This window comes from Oculina patagonica, chromosome 4 (assembly GCF_052425735.1).
Source record: "Oculina patagonica isolate OP01 chromosome 4, crgOcupat, whole genome shotgun sequence".
NCBI classification, from domain to species: domain Eukaryota; kingdom Metazoa; phylum Cnidaria; class Anthozoa; order Scleractinia; family Oculinidae; genus Oculina; species Oculina patagonica.
Window position 1 is genome coordinate 18,665,859 of NC_135761.1, and position 12,261 is coordinate 18,678,119.

The window sequence follows — 12,261 nt, forward strand, 5'->3', positions numbered from 1 at the left end:
ATTATATTTCATTTTTGTAATTTAAACATTTTTGGATCAGAGATTCTTGGAGCTTAAAATACCTCGAAAACCTATCATGAACTTATTAATTATTCAGAGATTAAGATGAGACGAGAAAAATCCCTTCCATCTTCAGCTTTCCATAAACATTTATATGATGTAAGCCGTGGTCAAAGACCCCAGAGATATTTGCAAGAAAAATGGTGACTGGGAGTGGGTGGGAAAGGTCTTACTAAAGAACAAGATGTGCAGCTGCAGTGGTGACTTCGTTTTTATTATCAAATCAAGCTATTCATCCGTACTAATGGCCGTTTTTACACTAGAAGACGGACAATGACAAGTTGTCTGACGATTTGTTCGTCTAGTGTGAATAAGACGGCTTTTTGACGGCTTGCAAGTCTAGACGACTAAGTCGACCTCGAATAATCGTCTTTCCAAACGGCCAAATCGACGGACAAATTCAGACGAGTTGTACGTCCAAAATCGTGTCCGTCTCGTTTCCAAACTAAGGCAATTTGTTCGTCTCAGACGATTTGTCCGTCTCAGAGGATTTGTCTGTCTCAAAAAATTTGTCCGTCTAGACGATTTGTCCGTCTCCAGTGTGAAAACGGCCATTGAATAGCACTTGATTTCTCCATAAAATTTCAACACAAAGATAAGTATGTGCAATGATGAGAATAAAGAAACTAGTCACTTGTAGCGTGCGTTAAAACCGATAAAAGTATTACCAAAAGATGACAAAGAAACATTGTAACCAGGACAATACACTAAACTAAAAAATGCCGCAATATTTTGAGTTTTTTTTGTCTATAAACAGTATCAAAGTTTCCATACAATAAAGAGGTAGAGTTAATTTGAAGTTTCGGCGCTCTTAGACTGCAAAACAGTCTGTTGTTCTCTCGAGACATATCCACGCGCGCTAACCTGAACCCGGGACACTCAGTTTAGAGCCACTGAAATCAGTTATCCAAACCAGTGGCGCGTAATATACGGCAGCCCATTTGTTTTAGATGTACTAGTAGAAAACGATTAATAATTTAATCTTGGGCTACGAAACTCGTGACAGTTGAAAACAAAAGGGGCAGAAATCAGCATTGACAGAATCAGAAGTCTTTCCACTTCCGTGTTCTAAATGTCTTCAAGCGAAACAAGAAGTCGTCATGACAACAGTAGTAATGGTCACAGTCAATAAGCCTTATCCCGGATAACGCGGATTAGCGAAGGTTTATAAAAGAAAAGCATTTCAGGGATTTGCAATTTCTTTGCATTATGTGACGTGAAATTCAAGTGTACAATCATTCAGCTGTCGATCCAAGAAATTTAATTTATGGGGTGGTGTGAAAGCAACAAGGGCTGAGAAATCAAGCTGAAATCAGAAAAATAAGATAAATGAACTAAATTGGGACAAAAATAGCTGCATTCTTCTTGTCAGATGCCACTTAACATGCCTTTGATATGTAAACACGTCTCCATTGAAAGCTAGATAATGCAGTCCCTGCCGACCATTAACATCCCACCCAAGAATAAAAGGAACAGTTTATAACTTCATACCGTGAAAAAAGCGCTATCCATGAGAATTTTGAACTAAAGCTTTGTCGATCAAAGTAAAAAGTTAAGAAAAATTGCGAAAGACATCTTGTTTCGGGTTTATGTTTGGATCACTCTAAACTGACAGCAATTATGAAATTATTATGGCGCGCATTGTGCTTGTCGCCTAGCAACGCCAATTAGCAGAGAGAAAATCCAAAGCAGCTCTCAAAGGAATTTCAAACGAGGCTTGATGGTGCGATGAAATGGACAGTGGATAACACGTTGTAGGGTTGGAAAATCAAAGCGAACTTTTCGATCATAATAAATACAAATGGATTCAACTGATGACCCGATCGTCGCATCAGACAGTAGCGAAAGAGAACTAATCGAAAAGTTATTGGATTCTAGCGAGGAGAGCCAGGAGATCGAAGGAGACTTCGATCGCGTTGTGTTCACGAGCAGTTGGGATGAAGTCGCTTGTGGCTGGAAACGCACAGCACCGAATGTTCGATATATTTCTTCAGCTGGCCCCAAGAAAAAGACGTCCAAGGAGAAATTTTGGAGAGTCAGCCCAGATTCGGAGAGCCATTACGCGAAAGTCAAGCGTCTCGCTGGAATGATCACAAATTCGAATTCGAACGCAAACAACAGCGTCAATGAAATGAACAACACGAAAGCCGGTGGAAAATGGCCAGGAAACAAGACTATAAAGACTAACATGCGAAATTTTCAAAATGCTGATGTCTTGTCTTACGATACTCCTTGTTGGAGGTATATAATTGATCCTCGAACGTTGAAATATGTTGAAAGAACTCCTCTGCAAGTGCTACGAAACATGGCCTCCTCCCATAAATATCTGAACCAAACTCTTGTCCTCGAGAATGGTGGTATGATTACGTTTCAGGAGACTAGTAATGGAGGTATTGCTATAAGCGATCCCGCTTTGGCATTCGATCGGCGACTACTGGAAACCTTGGATCTCAAAGACGAGTTTCGCGTTGATAAGGCGGGTAGATTTCACTTCAGTTTCGAATCATCCGTCCCTCTTATCACGCAGTACAGATCGGAGGATAACAAGATTAAAGTGATACACACTGTGCCTACGATCAAGGAGAACCCAGTGATTTCTTTCTGCGAATTATGCAGGTTTAGAACTCACGATACATGTCTATCCAAAGCAGATTGCAGACTCGAGATTTGTACAAACAGCTCAACAGAGCTCAAACCATTGCAAAAGATAACACCAACACAAAGACAGACAGCGGAGGAGAGCATTTTGGCCACTAAAGCTTTGATGTCGCAGTCCAAACTAAAATCTGACAGTTCGTCTTGTTTAAAGGCTTGTAGAAAGTCTAAGGAAGGTAAAGCTGCTAATCAGAAAAGAAAAACAGGCCCGGGAGGGGAGGGTAAGTTGGACTGGCTTCCCATCACTAGAAACACCATAGGGTACCCATATCCTTCTACCACTCTGAATCAGGCTCATAGTAAATTTCCAGAAAGACCTTCAGCTGGATTTTCCAAGGCATTCTCGCTTCCAAGGCATAATAAGAAGGGAAAGAAACTGACTCTAAGCGAGGCGGCAAGTTTGGTTCCCAGCAGAGGGAAGCTGGATGACGCGCTGGAAAAACTCACCCAAGAACTCGACAGAAAGGTGGATAAGGGAGTCACTTTTTCAGAGCCTTTATTACCAAGTGTATCAGGAACAAAACTGGAAGTGCCTGCTTTGGCCAACTGTGATAATTGAAATGAAAATGTTTGATTGGGTGTGTCAATTGGCAACCTATCCCTCCCTCTGAGGGGTTTATACCAACATTAAGATACTGGAAGTGGCAGAAACGAAAAAGTTGATGGATACATGTACTAGATAAAACTCATAATCTAGTCATAACCAATCTGCCCAGTAATGATAACAATGTTTATCAGCTCTTAAGGTATAAGGTTACAGTACTTTTGTACTAAAAATCACTGTTATTTTTTGTTTTCGCACTTCATGGAGTTTGTTTTACCTTAAAGTTCCAGTCCGACTGCCTTACTATCACTGATCCTTCTCATTACATGAAGAACAGTTGAAATAAAAAAGAATCCCTGTACATTTGCCAGATCTGTGGCCCTAACGGCATGTGGTTTAATTTGGGCATTGAATTTTAAAATGTGGCATCAATTCGGTTTGATTCCATATCTTCAAGACACCTTGATTGTTACAAAAATGGAATTTTAACAGTCTTTTTATCACTGTTAGCAACAAGCCTGCCATGAGTTATTTTGCATATTGCAAAAATATACAGCTGTGCAGTTGAAAGTTTTTCAGGTCAAACCACTGGTTTGATTTTACTATGATATGCAGCATGCCTTTTTGAGGCAACTTTGTGATGTCAATGGTAGCGTAATAATTTATTAGTTGCAGTACGATCACTGAAAATTCAAAACACTGTCAGTTTAATTTTGGAATCAAAGTCCAGAAAACAAAATCAATGTAAATATATGATGTACATGTACTGTTATTTATAAGGTGAACTTTCTAGTTTTGATGGTATTTGGATAACACAGGATATTTTTGGTAGTGTACATGTACATTTTGTTTTGTAAATAAATGGAGATGAAGAGTACTTTATTTATAGACTGAAATAAAAACTTATTCTTTGATAATGTAATAGTTATTGCTTTTCCTTACTGAATATATTAATACTCCCTTGGTTGTTTGCAACTGTTTCCCAGAAATACAACCTATATGTATAATAGGCATGGAATTTTATTATAGTTCAGAGGTGGGGGAGGGAGGGGGGGGGGGTTGTTGGGCTAAGACTCTCCCAAAAATACTCAGCAGGTTTTTCTTAATTGGAGCAACCTTTTTCCCATTCTAGCAACTTTTCGTTTTTTAGGCAGGTTTCTAGACAGAAGATTCTCCCAGCCTTACCCCAGTCTGGTTTTGTTGTGCGTCCCCTTTTGGGTTCCCCGCGGGCGGGGGTCCCCCCCCCCCCCCCCCCCGAAAAAAAAAAAAAAAAAAAAAATGCAGTGGCATTAACACAGACTGGAGTGGCTCTTCATTCATTAATCCCTAATCAAATTGGACTTAAAAGGCACCGTGTTGGTTTTTTGTGGGATTAACACTAGAGAAGCAGAGAAAAACACTCAGAACAAGGATGATAACCAACCACCAACTCAAGTTACCCACATATGACAACGGGTAAACGAATTGAATCTGGAAAACATTGGTGGAAGGCATGCTCTCACTACTGTGCCATCCCTGCTCCCTCCTACACTTTCTACATCGCTGACTCTCGCAAATTATGGCCGATTTCCTCTATGGCCCACGCCTGCAGGGAATCATGGTAGTTGTATTCATCGTTGCTAAGTCTCGCACATGGTTTGATGAAAACAACTACCATGATTCCCTGCATTGTGCACCATGGAGGGAATTGGCCATTGGTACCTTATGATTGTTTTCCCATAAATGTTGTGAAAAGTAAAAATATACAAAACATCACCCCATACTTGTGACCAACTGAATACAGTTACTACACAGTATGTCCCACCTTAAAAACTTACCATAAAAATATTTGTATTTTTGCTTTACTTGACACTCAAAATTAATTGTCATAGCAGTATGAAAGAAGTTTGTCACAAGTTAACTTTAAGTTAGTAAATGAATTTCGTTGCCACAAGGTCTCTTGTTTCTCAGTGGTTAGAACATCTGATGGGTGGGTTTGACTCCAATCAGGGACTAATCTTGGAATAATTTATTTTCTTTCCCCATGCTTTTGACAAACTGAATACAGTAAGAGCTACTTACCAAAATAGCCAGAGAAAGTAACACCAAATTTTATAGCATAACACATTTGCCAACTCTTCAATATTACTTGTATTTGGGCAATTTAAAGCAGTGCTGGCATTACTTGACGAGTCATACTAAATATGCAGGTGTATTTTGGGTAAGTCCCAGATGGATGATAAATGTGGAGAAATCAATTTTTGAAACTGCCCAGTCCAGAACCCAGTTGTCACAAAAAGGGTGGATAATGCTTGTCGCTGTCCACTGGATAAACCACTATTGAGTGGATAAAACATGTACATGTATACTACACTATCCACTGGATAGGGATAGCCTTATCCATCTTTTGAATGACCTAGGCCAGTTTTTTTTTATTCAATTTAGTTTAATTGCTTGTCGGGTAAGTTTTGCATCCATGCTGATATTTAGCAGCAAGAAATAGCTGGAGACATCTGCCCACAAGCCAATCGAATGCTGAGCCTTTGATGTTTGCATCACATTTTTAAGGAGGCTCGATGTAGTTTTTTAGACTAAGGGTGGTTGTTTTGAAAATTAAAATTACCTAGAAGCCAATGTTCGATTTTTGCCAAAATACACCATAATGATCAAATGTGGCCAATTTTAATTTTTTACCCGTCACTTAGTCACAATGGTTACCATAGCAATGACTTCTTTGTTCTCAAACAAGCTTGATTTCCGAATTAGACTGACATTGTTTATTTTTTGATATGTTAAAGTTTAGTAGATGACTAACTTGACGTTAGAAAAATCTGTAAGAGCGTTTTCAATAAATCAAGAATGAAATTTTCAGAAAAACACCGTTTTAATATAAAATAGGCGCCTTAAAATTGTCTTTATTTAGCACAGTTTCTCCACTGAAATATAAATACTTACACCATCAAAGACCAATAACTAAAAGCGAAAGACTTTTTGCTTTAATTTGTTAAAATATATCGACTGCCGATTGTAAGAAATTATAATAAAATACCAAAAACTTCATTCTTGATTTACTCTAAAACGCTCTTACAGATTTTCCTAAATTTTGAGCACAGGTAGTAAATCTACTGTACTTGAACATATCAAAAAATGAATACCAAGTGTCAGTCTAGATTCGAGAAAACCAAGCTTGTTTGAGAACAAAAGAAAACGTCAATGGTTGCTATGGTAACTTTGTGACAAAGTGACGAGTAAAAAATTAAAATTTGCTCTAGGTCATATTTGATCATTATGTGTGGCAAAAATCGAAATTGCTTCCTAGATATTTTTAATTTTCAAAACAACCACCCTTCGGCTAAAAAAACTACATCGAGCCTCCTTAAGGATGTGAGTTTATATCTTCCTGACTTGCTGAAATAAATAAAACAAGTTAATTCTTTATTTATTAAAGTAAACATTTTTCCATTCCAATATTTTTCTTTATTGCGCCCAGTAACACACGAACTCTGAAGTTCAAAACCCACTTAACAATAATAACGGTATTGCTATTTTCGCTGCCCTCATTCATAATTATGGCGACAACCATGAGCATTGAAAAACAGAAAATGGATCGAAATCTGCCAATCACAATCGACAGACATGATCTTTTCACCTGGTTGAAGTGAGCTTCTGTTTCCTGAGAGGTCCGGTTAGATGATTGATGGCAGCGAAAACCGTAAATCGTGTTTATGGTTTACCGGTTGATTGAGCAGAGTTCATAATTATGTTACTAAAAAGCACAATAAGTGTACATTTCATGAAAGGCTATGTCAAGCATGACTAGGTTTGAGTTTCTACATTGGAAACAAGGCAGCTTTGATCAACAATATTTTGACAAGTCTGTGTTTGAGAACTTGTGGAAGTGGCAAATCCACTTCTGAACTGCCCATCTGTTTCTGTCATCTGAGACCAGTGGGTGTCTGTCTGGACACTTGATGACAACAAGCTGGAGCAACCGAAGTCGCTCTGCAAAGTTTGAGTCTGAGAGTTTGCAGATCCACATCTGAACTGTCCATCTGTTTCTGTCACCTGAGACCAGTGGGTGTCTGTCTGGACACTTGATGACAACAAGCTGGAGCAACCGAAGTCGCTCTGCAATGTTTGAGTCTGTGAGTTTGCAAATTCAGTGTCATCTGCGAGCTCACTAAAGTCTGACATTACTATTGACGTTTGCGTATGTATATCAACGAAGTCATCAAGCGTTTTGTAAACAAATTCATTCCCACTGTTATCCAGACCAGGTGATGTGATGGAGTAATCACTGAACCATGTTTGAGTTTGTGACTCAGTCAGTTCAATATCTTGAGTGTCAAATAAATCACCAAGAAAGTTTTGAGTCTGAGTGCCAGAGTCAATGGAGCTAGTTGTGTCAATGCCTAACAACGAAATCAATGTCTGTGTCTCATTATCCTCAAGAGGAACTTGTTCCAGGCCATATGTCTGAGTTTGTGCACTGTTTAAGGGTCTCAAGTCACAAAGTGCCAAATCTGTGCTGGTAAGATTTGTTTGCGTTTGGGTATTTAAGCACATAGGATCGATGTCAAGGGTCTGCATTGAATTCTCATTGGTGGAAACGAAACTTGACCTCTGTTGTCCCATAACAAAAGAATTCATTGGAGCGAGGTGTTGCACTGGAGTGGTTTGCGGCATTCTTTCTGAAAGCTCAAATGGTTGGCTTGCCCCACTGCCAGTAAAACAACCAAGTTGTGCCAAAAAGCTGTCGTCAGTGCCAACGCCAAAGTCACACTGGTCTGCTAACATGGCAACCTGAGTTCCAACTGAGGCCTGGTTGTTGAAACCAATCCCAAGACTTCCCCCATCATTGCTGAACTGAAACTGTCCACTGGCAGTTGGCGGAGGTGTCTGTGTACATGAGTCACATGCCTGTTCTGCATTTGTTGAATGGCCGGATGTTTGGGTATGCATGCTGTGCACATCAAAGGGAGTTTGTGTTTGCACAGACTTTGTATCTGCTTGTTTTCTTACAGTGTTGCAAAAACTTTGACTAGCTTCCAAGGCAGTAGCTGGTCCAGGTTTAGGAAGGATTGGGCATAGTCTTGTACTACTTAGGAACTGCCCACCTTTCTTTTCAGAATTCTTTTCAGGACATGGAATAACTGGGAGAGTTGGTTTGACAATAACTAGGGTCACTGCACTCGCAGGTACTGGAGGTTTTGAACTGGAAGCAAGAAAAGAAACATTAAAGTATAAGAGAGTGATCCCTGTTAATGATAATAGGAAGCTGGTATCAGAGCCATTACATTGTATGAAAGCATTCCTTTATTTTCGCTATCACAGAGATTCCAACCCTCCCGATTTGATCGGGAGTCTCCCGATTTAATGCGTTGCCTCCCGCTCTCTCGATTTATATCAGATTCTCCCGATTTATCATGAAATTCTGAAAACAAAAGAAAAATTGCTAATTTTTAGTATTTTTTGCGATCTGAGTGTAGCAAAGGTAAAGAAAAGTACCAAAAATGTTTGTGAAAAGGATAAAGACCTTATAGAATAACTCAGAAATGATGTCAAAATGCCGGAAATGGCACTTGAGAGAGCCTAAATTTGCAAAATTTCCCAGTGAAACATGCTTCCAGACCCCCCTAGAGGCGCACACCTTCAGCGCTAAAAATACTCCCTTTTTTTCCTTCAAAAAGGGTTGGAATCTCTGCTATCATATTTCATGTAATAATACATAATTATGCTGAATACATTCATTTGGACAAAAATTAGACATCTAACAAAAACTTTTCTTTTAAACAGGACTATATACTTGTCAAGTAATTATGAGACATGTGGTCTCATGCTCTGTAACTCTATTTACTGGGGGCTGGAAGAAGTTTGGCAACTAATTAAAACTATTCCAGGATAATCATATTAGTTAATAATTTAGATTTCATTTCTCTTGCTTATTTAAGAAGCAATAAATAATATTCCTAACAGCTATGTTTATGTCACATTTTCAGATAATACAAAGGCTAAAAGCAAATAAAGTTTTCATCCAATAAAAAAATTTCTTTCAAACTAAAACTGGATTTATTTAGCTTATTCTTATTTTGAACAACTACTCACATGTAGGTAGGTCAAGCTATAATTTTTATATACCCTTCATAGGAAAAATGAAAGGCATGTTGTTCTCCAAACCCCAATATTTGCAGGGTTCTAGAAAAGCTTTAAGCAGGTTGTTGATAAGGAATTCCAATAGTCAAGATCAAATTCCCTCAGCACTTTTCCCACCAAATTATTGGAAATAATTTTTTCTGTTAATTTGTCAGCCCAGGTCACTATTTTGTAGGGTGACCCTATTCGGCGGAATGGCACTAGTTGGCTAGCCATTAGCTTCACCCTGGTTTGCTTGCGGTTAGCTTCACCCTTCACCAACAAATAAAAGCTAAACAAGCATCTGGGGTGAAATGAGTGCCATTCTGTCATTCCGTCGAATAGGATCATCCACCTTGTAGGGTTCATTGGGTTTTGACCTGAGACCAGGGTCCGAAATTAAATTTTTTACATCGGCGCCACCTGGCGACCGGACCGAAAGTTTTAGTCGCCAGATGGCAACTTCTGGTCGCCAATGTTTTTCGATTGACTTTCCTTTTACACTTAAAAGACGAAACACTTGTTCTTCTTGTGTATTTTTGGCCATTCATATGCTCAAAAACAGCTTACTTATACCACAAAACAACGATGACAATCACTCAAAGAAATGCTGTACCCGCCTATAAGTAGAGTCTTAAAAAGTCTTCTTTATCGAATGTTAACTCTCTAACATTTAAACGGAAAATACTTTACAGTCTTACCCAAACATTCCGCTCTTTAATAATATAAAAAACATCATTTCCACCAATTTTCTGACATATTTCGACAGGTAGTTTTTCATTCAACACAGTGGCAACAAGAACGTGTTGCGTTCGTGGAACGTCGTAGCTTAGTAGCCTGGCATGTAATTGGAAATATCTAAATCTTCCACAAAGTTTTTTGCATCTGTAGCCTTACCAGTTTCAAGTAAATGACGGAAATATTTCAGCGTGTCCGCGGACATGACATCGCCAGAATGAATATTCATTGCATGGACCATTGCATGCGAAAGAAAGCACATGTCTGGGCGCGCCCGCAATAGTGTCATGGGGAAAACCGCTGAGGAAAACAACATGGCGGCTTTCAATGTTCGAATCGTGTTGATCGCAGCTGTTGGCTGAGCTGTTGGGGAGTTTATACACTATGTAGCGAGAAATTTACTTCAGTGTTATCTCAAGGACATCACTAAGATAAAAAGTGAGTCAATAAATTGTTAAAAACGGCTCCGAATTTTATTTTTAATCAATTTCTCTGAATACTCTTACAAAGCAACTTAGTCGCCAGTGGGCGATCAGTTGTGAAATTCTGGTCGCCAGCTCTCAATATTTAGTCGCATTGGCGACCAGGAAGGCGCAATTTCGGACCCTGGAGACCCTTCTCTTAACTGGAACAATGATACCACCTACCTTTTTTTCTTGTTTGTGTAACATTCTGGCAGTTTGTGCATTTGTCTTCGTGCATGGGTGAGGAGTGCTTCTATTGTAGTATAAGGACACCCACATGAACAAGTAAACAACTGTCCACACTTAAGCTCATGACGACGACAGGCATCTGGTAAACCAAAGCCCCTGCCACACTTGCTGCAGACATTCTTTTTCTCGGCATGAACTGTCATGTAATGCTGGAAATGGGTGCAACCAGATTAAAAAAAACTCCGTTCAGTTTGAATAGACTACATGTAGAACATGTTGAATACCATTCTTTTACCTTCACCCCAAAGTGTAGTTTTCTTGGCTTTTTTGATTTGCAGTTGGTTTATTAATTTTGACTGACACGTTATACATAATGCAACTATGCTGATAAAAGCTCCAGTTAAAAATTTTCAGCATCCTGTACCTGTAGTGTAGGCTGGTTTTCACAAGCCACTGATATACAACAACATGTTTACTGGTTGCAACCAACAGCATTTGGTTATCCATTCTAGACAAGCTGCCGAGGGGGCTACTTGAAAAGGTTTGATACGGGGAGGCTCAGCCCCGAGGTCCAACCTCTTACCCCTTTAAATACCATTTTGACAGAAAAGGTACCCCTTTTGTACACCTTTTATTGAAAAAAGGTAAATGACAGATTTCCCTACCCTTTCACATACCTAAACTTGTGAAATTCCTTCCCTTTTATATACCTGAAGCGTGAAAAAGGTACCACTTTCGGGCAGAGCCTCCCCGTATAGACCATTATAGGGAGTGCCCCCCCCCCCCCCTGGGACAAGCCCCTGCACATCTGCGACATATATATAGCACTGGTGTACTCAAAAAAGCATGATAGCTGGTAGGTAAGTAAAGTCTTCATTTGGGCCTAGTGGCAAGTACCATTCTTTACCATGGGTAGAGAGGGGCAATATGCCAAAACAGTGTCCAAGGTCATGCCAGTGATTATATCACAGGTATGTCAGCAGCATATCATAGCAAGCCGTAACTTACATTACACTTTATTTGGCGCAAAGTTTGTACAGTCTGCAAACACAAACTCTGTAGCTTTTCAGAAATTGAGTAAAAGTTAGTTGTCTTCATCGATTGTTCTTGATGAATATTAAATGTGTTACCTACCTGTTTTAGCTTGGACATACGCGGGAAAGGTCTCTTTGTGCCTTGTCCACGTACACAATGTTTAACTGGGCAGTAAAAATGTTTCTCAACCTGACTTTTGCTCTGACCGCGAACATAAAGCTTTTTTTCTTCGCCATCCGAAGCTACTCCATGAGTCTTGATCAGGTGCATTCTGAGGCAGGAACGATTTTGAAACACTCTGGAACATCCTTGTGTGGGGCACGAAAGAGAAACGTCAGTTTCTCTCCGAGTAAGAACTTCCACTGAAGGGCAAACCTCTTCCACGGTGGTCGCCATGTTTTGAAATGTTGACATCGTCGAAGGGACTGGTGATGAACTGACCCAGGCCTCTTTCAGTGCTCGGCC

The 12,261-nt window shown here is 39.6% G+C and overlaps 2 protein-coding genes across 2 annotated transcripts; one reads left to right on the forward strand and one right to left on the reverse strand.

Moving 5' to 3' along the window:
* Positions 1-1,734: 1,734 nt before the first annotated feature.
* On the forward strand, positions 1,735-4,357 carry LOC144651737 (uncharacterized). Its single transcript, XM_078511707.1, has one exon. The coding sequence runs from the start codon at positions 1,862-1,864 to the stop codon at positions 3,272-3,274; it is 1,413 nt and encodes a 470-aa protein (XP_078367833.1). The 5' UTR covers positions 1,735-1,861; the 3' UTR covers positions 3,275-4,357.
* Positions 4,358-6,783: 2,426 nt separating this feature from the next.
* LOC144651700 (uncharacterized) lies at positions 6,784-12,225 on the reverse strand. The gene is made up of 3 exons (XM_078511649.1): positions 11,896-12,225; positions 10,756-10,970; positions 6,784-8,453 (listed from the first exon to the last, which is right to left on the reverse strand). Exons 1-3 carry the CDS (start codon positions 12,208-12,210, stop codon positions 7,055-7,057), a joined length of 1,929 nt encoding a protein of 642 aa, XP_078367775.1. The 5' UTR covers positions 12,211-12,225; the 3' UTR covers positions 6,784-7,054.
* Between the last annotated feature and the right edge of the window lie 36 nt (positions 12,226-12,261).